Source organism: Triturus cristatus, chromosome 8, assembly GCF_964204655.1.
Source record: "Triturus cristatus chromosome 8, aTriCri1.1, whole genome shotgun sequence".
Lineage (NCBI taxonomy): Eukaryota > Metazoa > Chordata > Amphibia > Caudata > Salamandridae > Triturus > Triturus cristatus.
Genome location: NC_140591.1, coordinates 583,174,233 through 583,198,337, shown reverse-complemented (window position 1 = coordinate 583,198,337; position 24,105 = coordinate 583,174,233). Strand labels below are relative to the sequence as shown.

Here is a 24,105-nt window from a genome sequence, read left to right as displayed (position 1 = left end):
TTCCTTTTTCGTAGTTAATAAACGTGGCAGTACCTGTACTAATAAACCTGGTAGTGCTTTAGTTTTATCCCCAAGTCCTGCTCCTGCAGTTCGGGCCTTTTCTTCCGCTTCTAACACTGACCATTCTATCTTTTGGTCTCCTACCTCCCACTCTTTTTCCTTGAGTTTCTCATATATGCCAGCAGGCATCAATACCTTTAATATTGTCATAATGTCGGGATAGGTATACTCTCCCATGAGTAACATGTCTTTAATTTCTCGGTGAAAACCCGCTGGGTCTTTGTCATGACTGGGTACCACTTTCTTCATTTGTAACAATTCTATTTTTGATATGGGCGTATATACAAATACGCGCTTGAACTCGTTGTCCTCGCCCTTTATTGGGTGCACTTCTCGTAAGGGATTCTGTCTATCCATGTAATACGTGGTTCTTTCCTTGACAGGCAATGAGACATGTTCTGAACATACAAAAAGAATATACTGCTTTCTTGATTCTAGAATTTCTTTAATTAATTTAGTACCTGCACCTCTCCATTTATTCATAAGCAATTCAGTCAATATGTCAGGTAAGGGACCAGGGTCCGAACGCTGACTCCGATATAGTATAATGAGTTGTTGAATCATATAAATCCCAGCTAACCGCTGTTCATCTGGGGTGAGATTCAAAAATGTGCGTGCTACTGTATCATCACTATATTTTCCGGGACTGTCCACCCAATGGACAGCTGCCCTGGCTAAATCTTGTTCATCCATAGATTCGAGGAAATGATAACCCCTTCGTTCTCGGAGTAATTTGTCAGCTGTTTGGAACGAATGCTCGTTAGACCTTATATGGACTATGGGTGTTGGGAAACCCCTGTTATTGTCTGGACATATCGGGCGTATCGGGTCAATAAGACATCTCGTACTATTACAAGATCTTCTTTTACCTACATAGGCTATAGTTTCTGACTGTCCTGTGGGCGGTCCTGACCCTTCTTCCTCGTTTTGTTCGAACTCGTCTACCTCTAATCTCTCTTCGTGTAGGCGTTCTATTTCTTTACGGATCTTTCGGCACATGGCTATTATACAATTTTGTTTATCATGTCTCCCTTCTGATATATTCTGGCTCCATCTTGTAAGAATTTGCATTGCTTCCGGGTCTACCCCCGGTCGGTCTTGATTTCTGATCACACAGTTTATGAGGAAACGTAACAGTTCCCCCTGTATCTCTACTTTCTGGTATTCCATAGCTCTGTTAATACATTCTGGATCTCGCCCTGTTTGGACAAAATGGTATATATTATCTAGATGCGCAGTCATTCCTGGTAACTTCCCTAAATACACTGCGGCTCGTCTGATACGCAATGACGCCAGGGTCATTTCGTCCTCTTTACCGGGCACAGGGTCATATCTGCAATCTATAAGAAGTTCCTTCAGCGTACGGGCACTTATGAGTTTGGGTGTACGTGAATGTGCTGACTCTTGAAAAGTAAGTTTATTTATTCTGGGTGGCGTAGAAAAGATATTGGTAGCACCTCCCGTGGCCCCATCTGGGGTGTCGGGTGTGAAAGGATTCGTCGAACGTGACACAGCAACTACAGGTGTGGACACAGCTATCGAAGTAGCTGTAGGAGCGGATGCAGAAACAGATGTGCTTGCCAGAACTTGTGACTCGATTTGTTGCTGTAGGGATACGGGTGCTGGATCTTGACGTTGGACCTCCCTGGTATGCGGTCTATGCGGGGCGGAATTAGCATATTCGGGAGCTGCGTCATCTAAATATGAGGAAAGAAAAACGTCTTCTGCGGTTCTAGGATGCCCCTTAGGATGTATCTTTATTGGGAACAATGGGGGTGGCAAGTCTTTCGGTATTTCCGGGGTAGCCTTAGGTAATCCTTCGGCCAGAAGGGGATACATACCATTCATAAGGGCATTTCTTTGTCTGTCTACTTGTTCTGTTTTCACTCGGATACCTTCCTCAATTAATAGATTTTCTCGAACTTTATTGGAATTCTCTTTACTCTTCTCTTCCTGTCTACGTGCTTTTTCTGTTCGTCTATGTGATTCTTTACGCCATAACTCAACGGCGTCTTTCTGTGACTGTCTGACTTTCCTTTTCCATAACTCTTCTTCTACTTTCATGATGCACTCTGCATCCCAGGTTCCCGCTGTGGGCCACCTCTGACTTTCTGGTAATTCCTTGGTGTAGTCTACCCATAAATCAAGAAATAATATGGCGTCTAGGCCATGTTTATGATACATGAAGTACCCTGGAGTGTCCCTAGGAGGAATGGGAACGGCTTCTTCGAGTACCCCTTTTCTTGTAGTGATCTGTCTTAGTTTCGAAAAGAACGGCATATTGGGAACTGACCTTATACTTGATTTTGACCAACTGACCTGATACTTGATTTTTGAACAGACTTAATACAATAAACACGATAATGAACAGTCATTCATACCACAATATACAGAACGTACTTAAACACATTAAACATTAAACATTAAACCTTTAACTGAAACAACAATGATGATCGTCTGCATAACTAATCACCAAGCTTAATTCTTGACAATAACTAGATACTTCGGAATACTTGATATACTGCTAAACAGTACAGATACACTGCTGAAACAGTGCAGACCGGATTTGTGTACCCAAATCCGTCTTGACCGGCACAACCTATGTGCACGTCAGAAATGCCTCCCCAGTAATGGTACTCACCGGGTAGCTTCGGAAACGGAAGGCCTCGGTAACTTGAACTTGAACCGGACTGGACTCGACTCGACTCGTCGGACACTGGGCTTGACTTCGAACTGGTGGGTCTCTGTATACCTCGGATCTTGCTCTCTCAGCTAGGCTCTGGTCGGGATACTTCGCACTTCTCACCGCCTCGTCTGGGTGTTGATCGCAGTCTCAGTCGCCCCCGCTTGACCGGAGGGAGATACAGGAAATCCTGCTGGTACGCGTTATTGTCCGTCCAGCTGTGGCAGGAGACCGGGCCTGCAACTCACCGCCGGCGCGTGAGATGAGAAAGTGTCCCTGTTCGGGCGCCATTCATGTGGTAAATAATTTTCCTTTACCTGGACTTAATTTGATACAGAAACATAATTAAATAGCTCAGTAAAATGAGAGGCAGAATCCGTGGTATTAGAGGTTCGGAATGGGCTTTATTCCAATGAACGATTATAATCGGTTGCTCCAAGTTCCATCACCACGGAGGTTCAGGAAGTGAAGTACATACATTATTGACATGAAATGACTTTTATAGATCATACATTACAATGAGGCGAATGCAGTAGGCGTAACAATTGATAAGGAAAATGACGATATATCTGCGTAACCAAAAATGGGTGTAATAAGGAGTAAAAAGGAACGTAATTGGTTATGATGTCACATATAGGTGGATCCATAAGATAATACTTGGCATAGATGCGTGCGCAGCAGCATGACGTGTAATTGACGTGTAACTAGGGGGTGAAGGGGACTTGACATTTAGCTCCACATGTGGAGACAAGAAGTCTGGGGGGTCAAGTCAACCTAATCCCAAATCATATCTAACATCCTATGTTTAAAGAACTATGTTATCCATAAAGAAGGACTCTCGAACAGAATCTATTCTATACTGACTGTGCGTGCGTGTACAAGCGTCTAAGTGTCTACACTAAATGCGAGGGCAGGAATCTTCCATAGTAACAGGACTATGAATTACTTGCATAAGGGCAGAGAAGCCGGGCCTTTTGCTCGGTGGCTGGAAGAATGTTTACTTAAACTATTAGGCAGGAATGCATCGGCTGAGGGGGAAGCAGATAACTCGAAGGTGAAATACAGTTCTTGGCAGAGAATAGGCTGATGTCAGGCTTCGTGAGCCGCGCAGAGAATGAGACAAAGTTCATGGTCACAGATGCAGGCTCAGACTGGAGCTTTCAGAGGCAGAAGGCAAGAAGAGTTTGACGACAGAATCAGGGCCTACTTGCCTGGACTGTAAAATGGCATAAGTGAACCATATAAAGGCGGTGGCCTTTCGTACTTAGGAATGGAATATCCGGCCTATTCATGGCGGATCTGACAGAGGACATGTTAACGGTGGACGCACATGTATTTGCGTCTTCATAACTGGAACTGGAGGGAACATACATGTACTTGTGACATGCACATAGAACCGTTGGGGTCCAAGATAGGGGACATAACTGACCAGAAAAATCCATATTTCCACACCAGGCAAGAAGGATAATGGTACAGGCCCTCATACTCTCCCGCCTTGATTACGGGAATGCCCTATACCTGGGAGCTCCCCAATTCACCATCCATAAACTGCAAATAATTCAGAATTATGCTGCCCGTCAACTTCTCCAGATGCCCCGATGGCAATCTGCCAAACCAGCACTGAGGAGCCTTCACTGGCTCCCAATTTCAGCCAGGATATAGTTTAAAGCCATGTGCCTGGCCCATAGAGCCATGTGGAAAACTGGCCCGGTCATTACCCACTCCCTTGTCACTCCATATCAACCCTCCAGAAATCTTTGTTCCAGTTCCTCTTTTCTGGCCACTCCAAAGATAATACGAAGATCCAGATGGGGTGGACGCTCCTTTTCGTTTAATGCACCAAAACTCTGGAATACGCTTCCCTCTACTTTACGGAAGGAAAAAAATCTGCTGGCCTTCCGTAAACTTCTAAAAACTCAACTCTTCAAGACATCGCTCTAACCGACTCGGCTGACCTGCCTTTTCTGTCTACAGCGCTGGGAGGCCTCAGGGTAGCCATGCGCTATAAAAAATGCAATTTCATTCATTCATTCATCAGCATAAGTGAGTGTTTGGGAGCATGGCATGAATTGATAAGCATAAGTGTTCGGGGTTTAGGAGGCTTGATGTCAGTGTTCCTTATATGTGGTGATCCATATAATGTGTTTGGGGTTGTTTGCAGGTAAAGGGATGCTTGGATCAGTGCATATTGTATCAGATGGAAGTGGAAATACTCTGGGTTTCTGTGGAGATTGACATGATCTAATGTTTTGAAGCCTCAATAATATCGAACAAATTACTTAGGAGCAATTCTTGTCAATTTTGGATGTCTTAAGAAGGTCACTAGGGGCTTTTGTGAAAGATCCGAGATTCTAACACATGACTCTGGGACAAACCTTTGTCAGAAAACTTACATTTGTGCACAGTTGGCTCTGTGGCAGATTTTGTGTCGGCCATGCTTATTATGCTCAGTTGACTCCAAAGACGTTGTTCTTCTCCAGGGAACAACTTGGGTGCAGATATTTTGTCAGAGCAGATATACAAGTACTGATTACACAGAAGCACATTTTTTTTCAAAGTAATTGACTGAATAGCAATTTTTAGGTCTTGCCTACCAGACTTCACACGCGGTCTGGTTCCAAGAGCTTTGTTGTGAACTCACTGTGGGCCTACAGCCTGCCCAATGATTACCATTGACTGTCTTTATTGTCAGTGTCATTTGCTGACTTCTTATTAGATGCTTTTATTCTCCTTCTTGTATTTGTCTCTTCCCTTGAGTATAGCCTTTTTAGAATCCTTTTGATTGTCTGACTTGTATTCCTCCGCTGCTCGCATATAGGGAACAACTTTCCTTTTCCATTCAGCACTCCATGAGAGTGTATGTGCAATTCTAGCACTCATGTGAGCTGCTTCCTGCCTGGAATGTGCGCTGCCACACTCTGTGTTGTGTTGCTCCCACCTCTCCTAACTTGTTTGTAAAAGCACACCAACAGGAGTATTTTGTACTGTGCTATGGTTAAAGAGGAGGCTTTAAGGCTCTGTTGTTATGTCTTGCGCCTAGCGATGCAGTGCGTAGCACTGCTCGCGCAGCGAGAGTCCTTTTGTCCGGGGTTCCGAAACGGACCCTGGAATTGTACATGCTTGTGCATGTGTTTTTAGTTACGTGTCGTGCTATTGGCTTTTGCCTGCGTGTTTGTTTTTAAGATAGCAGGCGCATTGCTCCGCCCATGGCCTATTGGTGTCTATTACGCGCATTGCTGCCATATGGTTTCAATTATCGTGCTCAGACACGGATGCGATAATTGAAACCATATGGCTCGCTGTGGCAAGCGCGTGCGCACCACTCGTGGCTTTCTCTGTTTCCAAAAGCGATTGCTTTCAGTTTTGCGATGTCTTTACTTGTTCTTGCACTGCGTCCGCACCAAAAACAGAGCAGGCTGCCTAAAATGGCTTCCATCTGCTGCTTTTACTTTTAATTTACAGCTGCCCTTCATCACAGTATAGCGGCCACTTCAGGAGGCTGTGCACCTTTCATTTTTTTCTGCATGGCACCTGCAGCTAAACTCGAGCAGGCTGTCTTCAATGGCTTCCGCCGGCAACGGAACAATCACTTTCACTTATAATTTTCAGCCGCGTTTCATCACAGCATGGCAGCTGCTTGCGAAGGTCGCAAGCCTTTATGTTTTTACAGCATAGCGCCCGCAGCTAAAACGGAGCAAGCTGCCTAAAATGGCTTCTGCTCACTGCTGGCAACAATCACGCGCTTTAACGTTTAATTTACACAGCTTCATAACGGATGAGCTGAGCGCCGAGCAGAAGAAGCAGCCACTGCTTGTTTCTTGTATTAGCACAATGGCAACGCCCTCCAGAGAAGCCCTCCGTTGTGCACTCTTTGTCAAAGAACACAGCGCTTTTTTTTTTTTTTTTTTTTAATGTCAAGCTTTATCTCTATCAATGGCGGTCACGTTCGCCTCTTATCACTTCAGGGGGTATATCCGGTCCAAGGTGACTAGGAATACGGCTGGGATAAAAGGCACATTTGTCTACAAATACGTGTTACATTGTGTTAGGTTAATTAGTCAAGACAGCCTCGCGCCAGAAAGTGCTCCGTGTGATCTGTGGCAGTTTCCTTTACATTCAAACTATAATCCAGCGGCCAGAGCTGCCGACTCGGGAGTTGGGGTTCCAGGATCGAGTCTCGGCGTTGGCACAGCATTCTGTGATTCTGGGCAAATCACTTACTCTCCACGTGTCGATGCACAGCGCCTGGCTACCCTCACAGTTATATAAATCTACAAACTAATCTAATCTTGGAACAGGCGCTCTTTGGAAACCGAGTGTGCATGCGTTGGCTTCACACTGAGGTAGTAGTAAGGTCCTCTAAGGAAAGCTCCATAGCGCCGTTCAGCCATCTCTAAGCGCTGTGACATTCACATTTAGGCTCAGCTAGAAGTTGGTTGTAAGTAAATATGACCCCATCATTGGCTTTGGGGACACAAAGCATTTACCCGAGTAATTTACTCGCATGACAGTCACTCGCCTGTCCACCCCCAGCAGCAGGGACACAAGGAGAGGCCACCCGCCTGGAACACATGTAAATATTTAAGGAGAACAAATGAAACCGGGCAGCAAATGGCGGGTCCACAAAGTATACACTGGTGAAACAACCTCATAGATGCTTTAGAGCGAGCAGGTGTGGGGTCTCCTCTTCACCAAGGGAGTTGCGTTTAATGACGTTGTAGCCCCCTACTGGGAAATCCACTGAGATAACAAACCTGGGAGTGAGCCCAGCCTGTCCTTGACCCCAAGTGAATGACGTCACCAGAAGCGCTTTTATCACTGGCACCTCCTCACGTCTTCCCGCACATGGGTTTCCCACAGAAGGGTCAGGCCTACCCCCACCCTATCCACTCCCTGATGGGCTGTACCTGGGGGCACTAGTCCACTGACTCTGAAGGCTTCAAACGCCACAGAAAGCAGTGGCCAGGTGACTACTACACCCTGGACTAAGTGACCACATCACCCAGCCATCTAGGCTCCCACTGGCTACTCCTGGCCAGACGCGCCTGCACCGGGCTCTCTGCACTGCCCATAGGGCCACCTAGGACGCTGATGCGTTTATCTTTCAAGTGCAGCTTCAAACATACAAGCAGCCGGACACAGAGCATCTCTCTGGTCATCACACAGGACACCAAGACACTTCCCACACAACGCACTCTGTGAGCCCATACTCTCCCAACCACACACAACCACTACACACCTCCTGTGAACCTCCTTAAAATTCCCACCCACCAAACACCAGAGACCACCCGGTACTCAGCAGGAGTATAACACAACACAACACAACATAACGTGTATTTGTAAAGCACGCGTTCACCCAGAAGGATGTCTTGGAACTGAATAACAGACGTTTGTTGTAAATTAAAATAGTTGTCTCTCCCTAACCGATTACACCGGACCAAAAAGAAACACAATTCTGACCTTACCACCCACACCAAAGTTATAGGCATGACCCAGAAAGGCTCCCTGGGTCCTCCCTCCGGGCCCTCCCCGCGCTGAAGCACAGGTATACACCGCAGCCATAAAAAGAGCATCTCTGGTCATCACACACCGCAATAAAACACTCCCACGCGATGCACTCTGTGCCCCCACTCTCCCAACCACACACAGCCGTGAAGTACCATTCTGCCGTCCTCAGAAGCGCTGCAGCGCCTCACCAGGTCTTCGAAGCGCTAATAAATACACTACCAGCCTAACAAAGATGAAGGCTGTGTTGTACTTCTTCCCTCGTCGTCGTCCCCCTCCCCCATCGGTTCGTGCGCCAGCAGCATACCTCCAGGACAAGAGACGCAGCAGATCTGGGTTTTGACAGCACATTAATCAAGTGCATCAAATGGCTTAGAGCGATAAGCTGAAAAAACAGCTACTTGTGTGCTTGTGTAGGGTCTGGACATTGATATTTGATTTCAGCTAGGGAAGGTTGTTGACAAAGTTATTGGAGTTGGCAATTGTTACTAGCCACATTATGAGGTCTCCTCAGCATCTGTCTTCTAGAAATTGTTATTTCAAATGTGACTTAAAACAGCACTATTTTTGAAGTGCTGTGCTGTCCCGTTTAAAGCATAATAACTGTGCTAAAAAGTGCCAGCCGTTACATTAAAAGTAACATATCACTCGCTAAAGGACTTGTGCCATGGAAGTATAGCGAGCGAGCTTTGAACTGCTGTATTGTCAAATTAAAGGTATCGAGCTCCAGTCCCTCCCCCCACCCAGGTACTAGGGCAGGGCCGGCTTTAAGGAGGGGCATGCACTGATTTTGGTGTGGGCGCTGTCTTTAACAAGCATTTAAAATGCAAAAGGTCTCGCATTTACGCAAGTTTAAGCTATTGGCATTGTAAATTACAATGCCTTTTATTTATGTTTTGAAAACGGAAACAAAAATAAAAGGCATTGTCATTTGCAATGTCAATAGCTCAAACTCATGTACATGCGAGACCTATTGCATTGCAAATGCTTGTTTTTCTCCTGCATTTTTGCATGAAAGTACAAACTGTGGCCTGGATAACCCCTGGCGAAATTAGCCGTGCTTTAAAAATACTGTTTGATTGGCACACAAAGGCTTCTGAGGCATAAAGTGTACTTAGCAAGACACTCTTGGATGTCTATAAACGTGCTCCCTGGCTACTACAGAGAACTGAATGGCTGAATCCTCTGGAAAGTAAATTAGACTGTGGTAAGCGTTTACCGTTACATTATGACAATTATTTATTCCTTTTTTAGCCTCCCTTCTTATTTTTAAAGATAGGCCATTATATGCAATTTGAATAGCTAGATCGGCTGTAGTTGTTAATGTAATTACAATGTAATCACCTACGTGATTGACCCTGGGTGGTGTAAACATCCTACACTTTAAGAATTGTAGAGCAAATTCAAGGTCCATCTCCACACCTCGAGTATCAATAGTTTGTGCTTCTGTGTCATGGCTTCTAAATTGTCTCTTGCATGACACTGACCTATATTGTCTTGGATCTTTTTATTGTAGTTGCAGCAGTGATCTGTCCTTACTGCTGCTTTTTGACAGAACTTGGAGTTTTAAGCGTGATTTCCTTACTAATTTGGTATTCTCTGTCTGGGAGAGCTTTAAAGTTTGTCTGTTGTCTGCACTTCGAGTGGAGGTGTGTACTTTAGTGTCGCTTATGTGATCTTATTAAAATAGGAATCATACTTCAAGCAATTGAATGCATACATGATTTGACTAATGACCCTGTACTCTTGCTCTGGAGTTGAGAATAAACCATGATCTGTCTGCTGTAAATGAAATTATATTATTGGCTTCTAACCTATGCAGTCCCCAGATCATCTCTGGGAACACTGAGCACTCCTGCTGACACAACTTGCCCCAGGTCTATTCTGGCACATATGCTACAAAAGTTGCCCTAGGCAGACAGGCTCACATGGCAGCAACCTTAAGGATGGAAGATATGATTATCTTGGGTAACTAAGCAAGGCATATACCCAGCGTTTCCAAAGTGCGGCGAATCTAACAGATTGAGTAATGGTTTGAAATTGTTGATTTACTGAACCGTAGAGTTGGGAAAGGTTAGTCTGATTTCAGTGATGGATTTATTAATACATGGAACAAGAGGGCACCCTAGAAGTGCCCCCTGAAAACCTACCAATCTCTAGTGTACTGGCTGACTGTTGTAGACCAGCCTGCCACCAGGGAATAGGTTTCTGACCCCCCTGCAGGTGATAGCCCCCACTCTGTGAGGGCAGAAACCATTCCTGCTCCCGCTGGAGGTGTTGCCACCTCCTCCAGGCTGGATGGCTATGTAATCCTCATATCAACGCAGTAGGTTTCAAAGACCCCTGCCACCTTTAATATGTTACCCCGGCTTCCCCCAGACTTGGGACATGCCACCCCCTACCCTGAGGCCCATTTGGCACCAGGACAGGCGGGAACATTAGCTAGTCAGGAGGTGGGTCTCCTATCAGACTAGTTCCACCCCTAAGGTGGGCTACCTGATGTGAACACGAAAACTAGAATTCCACCAACTTGATTTTTGGTGGATTTACGCTCACTGGGTCAGGGTTATGCCCACTTCCCACGGGAGTAGTCATGTAGAGGGTGTAGTCACCCTAAATGTAAGTAGCCCATTGTCTACTACCTGTCAGTCCCCTTAATGCCCCTAAATTGAGTATTTAGGTGGCACCCTTGATGCCAGGAACTTTGATACAACGGATCCAGAAGACGACAAAGAACAGCCGCAAGAAATCCAGAACTGACGACCTGCTGTGGGCTTTTGGCGCCAGACCCTGCCTGCACCAGTTTCGACAGTCGTGAACAAGTGACTTGCCCTGCAGCTGAGCATCTGCCAAGAACCCTGGAAAACTGCCTGCCCTTCACAAATTTCCAGCACTCTCCGTTGGAGTAGAAGAGTTACTCTCTGCAGGCACCATAGAAGCAGAGTACAGTTCAAAATGTTGCAGCTCAGCCGCCTGAATGAGGTACCTGTGTTCCTGAAGGTCAGGTCTGTCCCCACCACCGAAGCCGCATGGCACCAATATCCGGGGTACCGGACCCCTTGCATTAACCGAAGCGTATGTGAGTCCAACCGTGACTCACTTCTGCACCAAGACGGCGCAGCCATCAAGGGACATTAGCACTGCAGAGACCCACTTCCAGAGCAGGGGTGTAACACAGGCCCCTGCAGTCCCTGCAATGTGGGGGGGGGGCAAGCTGCAGGGGGCCCCCCTCAGCAGAGCACTCAGGACTGAGAGCTCCAAAGTGGGGGCCCCTCCCTGTACCTTACAGGGGGGCCCCCCTCAACTTTCGTTATGCCACTCTTCCATAGTGGCCCAGCTGTCCTGATTCCTGCACCCTTAACCGGCAAGACTGACCACTACGAGGGCCTTTAACGCACAGAGCCCAGCCAACCTATCTGCTCTGCGTCTGAGCATCCCAGCCCACGTACCAGAGAATCAACTGTGCTTTCTTGCTCCCAGACTTGTCCCAAGTCCCCTTTTGCTGCCTGTTTTTAAGTAGCCCCCCTTCTTTCCACCAGCACAGCACACAAAGCTACCAAACACGACCAGCACCTCTGCACCCGGACACTCCAGGGCAGGTAACGAGTAGCTGGTGGTGGTACTTTGAACCTTCGCCCCCTAAAACCCTAAGTCCTGAAGGAGATTCACAACCCCCCCCCGAAACTGACCGTAAATAACTGTATGCAACGTATACCTTTTCTCCATAGGAAACATTGCTGCATAGAGACTCATTTAAGTGAACATTTTACTTACTTGTAAACCTCAATATTTAAGAAAGTACTTGCCTGATAACAAAGTTCTTAGAATCAAATTTTATATATAAATAGAACTTATTTTTCTAAATTGATTTCGGATTTATTCTGAGTGTCTCTCACTTATTGCCTCTGTGAGTACAACAAATCCTTAGCACTACCCTCTGATAAGCTTAAACTGTTCGCCCCCACTACTACAAAAGAGAGCTTTTAGTGTTATCATTTTTGCCTCTCTAAACCAAAAGGGTTGCCTGGACGCTCTACACAGTGTACCTTGTTTTGGTCCACTATATAGAGAGCCAGCTTCCTACAACCCACCCATCATATCTCCAATCACTTTTTCCCCACTAACTGATCTACTGCAGTGGCCCTTTAAGCATTTTTTCAAAATCTGCAACATCCCTACTGATACTGTGTCACATTCACGCTTGTAAATGATATGCACTCTAGATAGAAGGAACCCTTGATTTCTACTTGTCTTTATTTTCATCACGGTTAGGCCCATGGCACGCATTTTAACATTACATCGCTATCTATTTGGCATAGTCTGAAATTAAGTCTGTGAACCTTGATCATGTCTGTGATTTCTCCGTGCCGGCTCACAGCCTGGGGAAAGAGCCAGTTTTCAATGAACTACATTGCAGCCAGTTAGTCGTGGTATCAGGCTGAATACACCCTGAGAGTAACCTGTTTACATATGTGCGGTGGATGAGCTCAAGGTTACTCATGTTGACTAGTTTGCTCTGCATTGACTTAAAATTAGCATTTATGAGATTTACCCTTTTGGTTCGCACTTCTGAGCTAATTAAGCCTTTAAATAAGTGAATGACCGCTTTTGAAAATACAATGTCACACATCGATAAGATTGCCATCTTCCTAAACAAGGATTTTTTAAAATATATATATAAGAAAAGACAAAAGGAACCTCTGCTCTGCTTCGGAAAAGAGCACACACACGAGGGCTATTTGGGATAAAGCCTTTTATTAGATAAGCCTCCTCAGACCCAGCAAAAGAGACGTGTATCAGCTGACACAGCAGCCTTCCTCAGTCTAGTGTGCGCCATTTTGGAATCAGCCTTTATACATTTTTTTTAAATCATAGACATAGAAAAAAGTTCATGGCATCAAATCTTAAATATCACATTAAGTAATCTTAAGAACAGTGAATCAGTACTGCGCATTACATTGATACTGTGTATCTGATGGCTATAGCTAACGGCAACTATAACATGCCTAATGCATTAAGAAATGTTTAAAAATAAAGTACATAGTGCAAATACCAAAACCAATACAGTACATATTATAATTAGGGCTCCCGGTTTTATGGTATTTATTTTTCTGCCATTTCCGTCTGTATTTATCCATATTTATTTTTTGCTACTTTTGTCTGTATTTATCCATATTTATTTTGGGTTTTGTGGAAAATATAAGCTAAAATGTGCATATTTCCACATTTATTTAACCGATAAATATGCACTCATGCTTGAAGGTCTGCCAGGTTTCAGTGCTGTGAGCACCCGCAGAAGATAAATCAGTGCACTTATGTGAAAAAATGCAAATTTCCCTATCACCCTTGTGCATATCTACTGCTGTTAAAGCCTCATTACTAAAATGATTTTCTTTTTTAACCCGCTTATCTATCAATCCACACATCTATTGGCCTGGCAAACAGTATTTAGAATTACTCCAAAAGCAACCCAATTTCCGTTTTTATCCACATTTAAAAATAAATACAGGCAAGAAAATGAATGTTTTCTGTCTGTATTTATCTGTAAAAATCAGTAAAAACGGAAAACAGGGAGCCTTAATTATAATCTGTCTATCAACGCTGACACTGAAAAGTAAATGCCTTTCATGATGTTATGAACCTGGTAATCGACCATAATCACCATAGGCCATTAAGTAAAAAACATTTGCGCTGGTTACATGGTTTGAAAATGTCTGGCAATAGCGCTGCTCACAACTGCAATTTCAGGGAGAATGCTACGTTTCAAATGACAGTACACTACTGTTGGAAGCTCCATCAGGGAGCACTCATAAAATCTCGGCAGGCTCAATATGAAAAGCAACTGGGCTAGTGTGCTGTATCCAAGTTTAAAACGGTAATAATAGTTGTAACGCACGCCGCATAAATTGTAACATAAAAGCGCTGAAGTGCAAAAGATGTTACCAAATCCCCAGTGCGCAATTAATGCCTCAATGTTCAGTCTTTGATACTCATGGTCAATCAACACACGGACCGGGACTACTACTTCCATAATGCCCCAGCAATGTCAATCCAGTGCTCAGGGACACCGCCTGCGTCGACCTTAAAGTCTGCATCAAGTCCCGAATATCTCGGGCACTGCACACGCGGACTCATTGTTGCGGCGTCTTCTGCTAAAAGGTAATGCCCATAATTTAATCCGTTTCTCAAATTAACCATATTTCAGCAACCACAGCGCTTTCAAGCCCGGACTCACCCAGGGCTCAGAGTAGCTTTAAATCGACTGCATCCGAGTCCAACTGTAATGAGCATATCATGGAACGTCCCCATTAGTGCAGCCGCCAATTGCCATGCAACCAAAACACATATATATATATCAAAAATGGTACGAGTTTCCTCACAAATGTTTTATTTGCTTTTCCAGTTCTACTTGAGATATCTAAAATACTGAACACTGGCCTGGATGCGGACACTCTCACTATTTGTGTGCGACTGTGTGAGCAAGGAATCAATCCAGAGGCTTTGTCATCTGTTATCAAAGAACTTCGTAAAGCTACAGAATCCTTAAAGGTAAGTTGGATATCTTGTCAGCCCTTCAAAGCATCTAGATATTACCAAAAAAACAAATGTATGTCATCTTCTGGGACCAGATATGGAATATTATGTGGGGGTATTGTACATTAACACAAACGCCTACCTTTTCATAGGAATGCCTGCTGTGAGCACCTGATCAACACTATGTTTAATTCCTTGTTTTTAGAGAATTTTACAGAAACACATTGAAAATGTAAAAATGCTTTTGTACTTTGAGCATGAAGATGTGCTTTCTTTACAGAGTTCTTTGGTTCTGAAAAACAGTGTGTGAAATAAAGCTCAACGGACTTTATGTTAGTGTTATTATTTTTGGTTGAAGAGGAATAATGCTGTTGCTAGGAGTATGGTATTTGTGTAGAGATTATGGCATATAGACCTTAATTTGAGTGTTTTATTTGTTTAAAGTGATTATCCATTGGTATGTGCTAATCCGTTTTCTTTGAAGAGCCTATCCAATGAAGTGTTGTTTATATCATTTTTTTTTTTTTTTTACAGGGCCTGCTTGTTGAAATGTTTCTGATTTTTCTGTGTCCATGGGGTTTCTGTACAACCAACCACTTGCTCCCCTCCTCTCCGTAAAGGACTTTGAATCACCATCTTCAGATACTGTTTGATCAAACCTCTGAAGGTCATGAGAAAGTTTGGTGAGATGTCCTCCGCTGACATTGTTTCCTGTTAGAGTAGCAGTAGTGCTGGTGATGCAGCGGTTTACCAGCATGGGCAAGTTGGAGGTAAATTTCCCCGCGAGCACGCAAAAACACATCGCGAACAGGCAGAAAAAGCAATCTTTGCGAAAGTTCTGCGTGCTCGCGGAGATTTTGAGCAATTTTGCGATAGTTTGCGAAAGTCAATTTCGCGAATTCCGCCCACCCCTACTAGTAATACCGCCGGAGTCAATTTTGTTTTACCTGCAAGATTTTGTTATCTTTACCCAAATCTTACCAATCCAAACTCCTTGACAATAAATTTCCTCTGGTCAATGAATCTAGTAGCTAGTAGTATAGGCAAAAATAACATTTAAGGGTTTCTCCAATAGTCACAGACTCGAAGAGTTTTAGACGTTTTATCTAATCAATAATTTTGTGAGTCAAGGATCAAAACATGTTAACATCGAGTTTCATTCAGGAAGAAATCAAGTTAGGTTAAAATAATAAATCTCAATACAATATTATGATGACAGTACCTGTAAAGGGAGAAGAAGAGAGCAGGCACAAGGACAGATTTCACAGATTTATATTTATCTAAGGTGATAGATGAACTCAACTCCTTGAGGATGGGCCACACAGAGTCCACCGGGACAGGTGGAAACAGAGGATCAGGACAAGTTCAGAACTGGGAAGGTGACCTCTTCTAAATGCATCGCCAGCGTCGCACCCTCTCTGGCACTACTCTCATCGATCTTTCTTCCGCAATTCCCCATCTAGATAATTGGATTATCAATCAGTATTTTCAGTCTCTCGAGCAAGGTCTCTGGCATCTGCAAAGTCTGAGGCAGCGTCTCGGACAGAGTCTGTGGCAGCATACGTGTCGGGTCAGATTCAGACATCTAACTAACTAACCTACCTCAATTATACTATTCTGTTTCGTGTACCACCAGAATGTTTCAATATCTTGTTTTCCCCTACTTCTGATTGGACAGGGCAAGGGGGTGAGTTCATCACACCATATTAAATGTAATATCTTTCTTTAGGCTCTTTGTTCTATGTTTCTGCCCCTTAATTTACTTACCCAAAGCTTTATTCCCACCCGCATTTCATACTATGATCTATACAATTTATACACTTTGTCATAATTGTTGCTCTTGTCCGGGTCGATGGGTTAAGTTATCATGAGATTCTCCCCAGCTTGTCCTTGGCAGGGTTTCAACGGAGTTCCGGGCAGGGTTTAGTGCGCGTGCGCACAGATCAGGTGGGGTAGGGATTTCAGTCACCCTTCAAGGCCCAAATACGAACTAATAATAAAGTCAGAAAAAGACATGTTAGAATACGAAAATAAATGAATTCACTGTATACCACCTATCACTACTCTAATCACATTTACTTATAATAATCTTTCGCATTAGCAATTTAGTAGAACTTGCAAGGTTTAGTTTAAGCAGTAGCATGTGCATTAACATGTGAGTCTCAAGCGGTCATTTTAAGAGCTATTGCGCAGCTACAAAAGTTTCCCTCCAAGCATAGAAACGTCATACTACGTAGATGCAGTAGACGCATGTGCAGTGAAATTCCCGCGTTTTGTTGGCCATTTTAAGACACTCGGGTTACTGGTTAGTAATACACATATGAAAGCATCCCCTAGATACAATATATTTTGTGTAATGCAATATTAGTATTTACAAACAGGTTGATTATAGTGTTACACGTTATTTGAGAGGATTGCATCCAAGCAAGTTTCTTCTTTACGAAACCTTGCTCCATCAATCCCCTCTCTGATGGCATTTTATGCCATCACCAATTTTCTACTACTAATTCAGATGCCAACTTTAGCACTTTCCATTTCGATTTCTTCTTCAGCTCTTTAATTTCTTTCTTTTTCCCTTTTGTGTTGTAACCCCCTTATTCTTTTGTAAAAATCTCCCTTTATTTCCTCCAGCTGTATTTCTTCGTAATTTCTCTTCTTTCCCTTTTCATTCACTCCTTACTCCTTTCTTTTCTTGCAACATTTGTGCCAAAACATAATTGCTAAAACTAATAATGTTATCCCCATTATTGGCATTATTATTTGACCTAAAATACCTTTACCTATATTAGAATACCAACTACCTATAGTAGAAATGCTACTTGTTAATTTCTTCCATACACTGTCAACTTCCAGTGGTTTCAAATCTTTGCCTAATTTTGTAATATTGTTAATATATCCTCCAATTTCAAAACTTTTATCAGGAATGTAAGTGCAACAATGTTGCGTTTTCAGCATTTTACAGACTCCACCCTCTTTTGGCAATTAAATGTCAAGAGCAAGTCGATTTTGCAAAACCATAGATCTGATTGCAACTAATTCTGTATTGATCATCAAGAACCCTCCAGCAGTGTCAGTAGATAACCGATCCTCTAATGTAGACAATTGACAAATGTTACGAGAATTCAGAATTACTCCCACTGAAGGTATCAATGAACCAAAAATGTTACCTACTATTTCAGAAAAACAAGTTCTTTTTATACGTGTTAGTTCTTTTGCGTCTTCATTGCTTCCAGTGATTATTTTCACATGATACAATTTTGGAAAAATTATTCCAAAATAGCAACTCCCGTACCAATGATCAGGCAATCTGAAATTAGCTTTATTGCCACATACATAATAAATTCCAGGAAATACTGGATCTGTTCCACCTTTTAGTCCCCATCCCCCAATTACTAAGAAATTATGTTAGCATTCACTGGAACCAATAAACACACTGTTATATTCAGTCTTTAATCTATGGAGGCAGATCTTCCCTTTCTTTTCAAAGTCCAGGGACATAGCAGCATGAGTCTTGCCAGTTTTATAAATTTCATCTTTCTCAGCCCACTGAGGTATCTGTGGTTTTGGTTCAGAAGCCCTTCTCCGGAAGTCCTGTCTCCTTTGCTCAACTAAATTCAAAAATATATTTTCTTCTTCGTGTAATTTACATGTTAAATTGTGCTTATGTGCTTCAGCTATATCTAATGCTTTCATAGTTAGAAAATATTCACCCCTGAATTGTGAGTCTCTAGTACTAAGAACTGGGTTCATGCTCTTTCGCATAGGAACCTCGGACAAAATCACATCTACATTAGAATAATATTATTGCAGTTTTCCTGTTCTATAAAATAAACTTGCTAAAACACTACAAGAGATACCACATGTTAATGGAATATGATATGTCACACCTTCTGCTACTGATGCCAGTAACTTCATACACACATTACAATCACTAACTTCCATAGTGTCCACGTATTGCACTAATAATTTTGTAAATACATTTAAAGCAGTGTCATTGTCTGTCACTGTGTGTGATATGTCTAACTCATCTGGTGCTTCTAAATCTACTTTGTCTCGTCGTGTCTTGTTCTCATCTGGTGCTTCTAAGGCTACCCTATTTCTTTTAATGTTACTTTCTCTCACGTGTGTGTGTGCTATTCTGTTCTACTATACCCATTATATAAGGAATGGCAACTGTTAGTGCGAACCAAATTATAGGTACTAAAAACATGCTACATATACACATTCTACAACATTTCTTTACACAATTTCGTTTCGGTTTCGCAGCAGCTCTATGGTCAGCCATTTTCTTTAGGATAGGAAGATTTTCTCTTCTTCAATTTGGAATTCTTAATCTGCTATGGTATCTTTGGGTAAACAATTGTTTCTTTCAGGTTGGTCTCACTTCTTCGTCAGTTTGCTCTGCATTTAATTCTTCATCATCTTCATTTATTTCCAAATTCTCGAAGTCTTCAATAATAACATACGTCCATTCAGGACATTTGAATTTATTATTCAGTCTTTTCAATCTTGTGCGTCTTCGTTTGGGATTTTCCTTTGATTATTCAGTCTGACTGGATACCTTGTTTACTTGGTCCGGTTCCTCATTTATTGTTTTGAGTCGGTATCTCACTCTCTTGATAACACTACGCCAATTATTGCTTTTTCTGATTCTTTTGACTTGCACTGCACTTTGACTTTCTTCAAGTTTTGTTTTGTTTTCATTGGTTTGTGGCACAACTTGCTTAATTTCGTTTTCGGAATCTCTCTATCTGACCTTGTCCAGGGCTTATTTCTTTAGTGTCCCCTGCCTGGATGCATTCTTCTTCCTTAATCTGACCCTGTTCAGGTTTTATTTCAATTTGACTTTCTTCTTCTTCTTCCACCTGAACTTGTTTTTCTTTTCCTGTCTGGTCCTGATCAGGTCTTACTGCACTTTGGCTTTCTGCCGCCTTAACACATTCTTCTAAGCCTATCTGTCCCTCCTCAGACTCAGGAGCTGTGGTTTCAGTTTCTTCTGTCTGAGTAGATTGTTCTCTCCTTGACTGGTCCTGCTCAGGTTCCCTAACTGTTGTATTTTCACTCTCCTGAGCGCGTTCTTCTACTTCTATCTGGTCCTCAGTCTTGTTCTGACTAACTAATCTGGTTTGGCTTCTGGTTCTTACATTTACTTCAGGTATGTCTACTATTGGGATCCAATCATCCTGACTGGTGCTCGGTTGTTCTTGGTCAGCTACTTCAGGATCTATTATTCTTGATCCTTCAGCTGTACAACCTTCAGCATCCCCAACTGCTTGAGTCAGTTGAGGTCCCTCTTCGTCAGGTGCTGGTACTCTTTTAGTATGGCTTGCATGAATCCAATTAGGCAAGTCTGCACATTTTACTGCTGTTGTTGTGACCAATATAAACCTGATGTGGTTTTTCCCACCTTGGTGCTAGGCACGATTCTCAAGTGGGATTCTTCACCACTACCCAGTCGCCGGGTTTCAGATCATACGCGTGGTTCGGCTGCCTGGCGACTGTGTCTTCTCCAACCTGGTGAGAGAGAGAACGCACTTTGCCAGCCAACTCTTTGCAATACTCTAGCACCAAATCATCAGATATATTCAACAGCTTGTGTCCTGTTATGCATCCTTGTCTCATTGCTCTTCCCATGAGTATTTCATCGGGACTCAATCCGGTATTATTGTCTGGAATACTTCTGAGTCCCATCAGAACAAGAGGTAAAGCATCAGGCCACTCCAGCGGGGTGGATGCACATACTTTCCCCAGTCTTGACTTAATTGTGCCATTCACTTGTTCTACCACTCCAGAAGCCTCTGGGTGGTATGCGCAGTGTAGCTTTTGTTCAATTTTAAATGCTTCATGAATTAATCGAATTATTTCATTATTAAAATGAGTCCCTCTATCTGATTCAATAGTTACTGGAAAACCGAAACGAGGAATGAGTTCCCTCAATAGTTTGGCCACTCTCAGGCTGTCGTTTCTTTGGGTTGGGTATGCTTCCACCCATTTTTGAAAATAAACAAACTATGACAAGTACATATTTCAATCCTCGACAAACAGGCAGCTGAATGAAATCTATTTGAAGCCTTACAAATGGACCTTCTGCCTTTCCAATTCTTCCCATACTGACTATGGTTTTCTTTCCTGGATTCATTTGTTGACCGGTTAAGCATCTCTGGTAAAGACTCTCTGCGACATTCCTGAACTTTGCATTAAACCAATCTTGTCTGAAAAGTCTAATCATTGCATCTCTTCCTATGTGGGTGTCTCCATGATGCATCCTAGCCATTGGTGCAAGCATACAGTTTGGCATTACTGGTCTGCCATCCAAATAGACCCATACACAATCTTCTGCACTTCTCTGACAACCAACTTTCTCCCACTCCTCTCTTTCTCTTTTTTCCACCTCATCTTGTAGTTCTCTTACTTCTTTCCATGTTTCTAATCCTGAAAGTAACATAAGTTGGCAGCTGAATCCACATGTTTCATTTTTGTTCACTGCTACTTTAAATTTTGCGCAGGGTTGAGCAACCTGGTCAGCATATCGGTTACCTTCCGTCACATGGTCATTACCTGACAGATGTGCAGCACACTTGACCACTGCCACTTCTTTTGGCAATTGTATTGCCGCTGGCAACTGTATTGCCTCAAGCAATTCTTTCACAAGGTTTCCATTTTTAATGGGAGACCCTGAAGAAGTCAGGAAGTCTCGCTGCATCCAAAGCTGGCCAAAGTCATGCACAACCCCGTAACCATACTGACTATCAGTGTAAATGGTTACTCTCCAATTTTTCCCATTTTTGCAAGCCTTAATTAAAGCTATCAATTCGGCTACTTGTGCAGACTTGACTCCTGGTAAATAGGATGCTTTGACTATTCCTGCCAATGTACACACAGCATAAGCAGCACTTAGTCCACCTTCCTCATGGCGCATACTTGAGCCATCTACAAAGAGCTCATGTTCAACATTCTCCAAGGGTTCCTCCTGTATGTCAGGACGGGGTTTGGTACTGAGCTCTGTCACATCGAGACATTCATGTTCGACTTCATCCTTTACTTCTTCATTGTATGGATCTGGTAACAAGGTAGGTGGGTTAAGAGCAGTCCATCTGACTATGGTCACGTTTTCAGCCCCTAGGATAATTGTTTCGTACTTTGTTACTCTACTTGGGGTAAGATACTGAGTTTGGGTTCTTGTTAAAAGAATTACAACTGCATGTGGGACGTACACTTTTACGGGATGTCCAATCACAATGGACTCGCTCTGTTCCAAACTCATGCACGTTGCAGCTACCGCTTTTAGGCATCCAGGCAATGCTGATGCAACAGGGTCCAAGGTAGCAGAAAAATATGCCACCGGACGTTGCATTGGACCATGTCTCTGTGTTAAGACTGAGAGTGCACAATTATCTCTCTCACAACAGAACAGTGCAGATTCTTTCGAATAGTCAGGTATACCCAAAGCAGGTGCTTCTCACAAACTTTTTCGTAATTTTACGAAAGTTTCCATGCTTTGATCATCCCACTCTATTGGGTCCTTTGCTCGCTTCTTTGTCATTTGTATCCGGGGTTTTGCCAATAGGGAAAATCCTCCAATCCATTGTCTGCAATATTCTATGACACCAAGAAACCTCCTTATTTCTTTCTGGGTTTGTGGCAGTTTCATTTGACTTATTATTTTTATTCTCTCAGAGGTCCCTTTTCTTAGTCCTCTCTGTATCCGATGTCCCAAATATTTAACTGTTGTTTGGCAAAACTGTAATTTCTCTGGGAACACTTTATGTCCACCTTTGGCTAGATGGTTCATTAAAGCAATGGAATCAGTAACACAGTCGTCCCTTGTTTTCGATGCGACCAACAAGTCATCAATATACTGTAGCAAGACTGACTCCCTAGGCAACACTAAAGTTTCAAGACACTTTTTCAAAATGTTATTAAAAATCGAAGGACGGAGGGGCGTGGCCAACTGCCGACGGGAATGGCCGCTCGGTAGATTAGCTCCGGAGCGCCAATCCCGCAATATCCCTCAAAATTGAGATGCCCCTGGCCAGATCGTCGCCCCGAGGGGTCCGCTGCCTGTTGCGATGACTGTGGAAGCTGTGGGCTAATTTTGAAGAAAATCGGAATTGCTGCCGGAAGAAGGCTCCGTGCGCTGGCTTCTCCAGTGGCGTCCCGGTGGCCGGAAGTGACACTTGGCGGTGTGAGAGCTCAACCCGAGACATGTGCTGGGGCCTGTAGTGTGCGAATGCCGGATACCACATCGGGGCTATGGTGATCGCCCTGGCGGCCCTTTACTGCCCCGCTCCTCTGCTAGCAAAGCCGGAAATAGCACCCGGGCGTGATCGAGTGAGTGGCTTTGGGCCCGAGCAGCCGCTTACCACAGCTGCGGGGCTGAGTCATCCGGAAGGCGCATGCTCTGGCGGGGCCCCTTCCTGCAGGCCCAGCTGACTTAAATCTCATGTGAGCGCCATACAAGGGCTGGGGCTTAGAGGTGGACTTGTGGATGGTTTGGACACCAGCCTTCCGTGGACAAAGAGGCCCCCACTGAGGTGAAAGCGAGTAACGGCGGTAGACTCTTGGGCAAGTTGCAGCTGGCGGTGGTCTGATGCCTAGTGGTGTTTCCTGCAGGGGCATAGCGGACCCAGTGGCAAGTCTGGGAGTAGTAAGACGTGGGGTGCGAAGATCACAGATACACGACTAGAAGGAGTGTGCTGCTGCAGCAGTGAATGGCTTAGCACCTGCAGTGTTAGAGAGGCCCAGTGACTCTGTTGTGCGCTCAGTCCCTCACGCCTGGCAGTCAAATTGGGCGTGGCGCCGGGGCAGAGGCATACTATGGGATCGCCTTGCGTACTGGGAAGAGTGGAGCTACCCCCTGCACAGATCTAGCTGCTCAACGTGGAAGTGACTGAGGATTGCCCAGGACGGTTTGGTTACAGCCATAAGGTGGTGGTTGCTGTGAGGTGGTTACCTGGTTGGGCGAACGGGGTGCCACTCGCCAAAGCCGACAGGCCGAGTGGTATCCTCCACTGCAGGTGGCGGTAAGTAACAAGAGCGCCTCCTCAGTCAGTGAGTGGTGACCACCAAAACAGGCACACCATGGCGTCTGGGCGCATCACGGGTACGGGTGTGCAGGCCAAGTTGGAAAAATGTGCTTGGCAAAAGCAACAAGGCGAGGAACGTGGAGAGTCGGCAGCCTCGAGCGACAGACCCGAGCCCACGAACAAAGATATCCTGGAGGCTATCACGACGGTAAGAACCTCCCTCGAGACCCGTATAGATCCAGTCGCGACTGAGGTGGCTCTAATACGCGAAGATATGAAAAAGATGGCGGAACATGT

General features: G+C 44.0%; 1 protein-coding gene across 1 annotated transcript in view; it reads left to right on the top strand.

The window, feature by feature from the left end:
- MZT1 (mitotic spindle organizing protein 1) overlaps positions 1–24,105 on the top strand; it is an 88,349-nt gene that overhangs the window by 40,513 nt on the left and 23,731 nt on the right. The window contains exon 2 of the mRNA XM_085621998.1: positions 14,652–14,797. Coding sequence (XP_085478124.1) covers positions 14,652–14,797 — 146 coding nt within the window. The remainder of the gene's footprint in view (positions 1–14,651; positions 14,798–24,105) is intronic.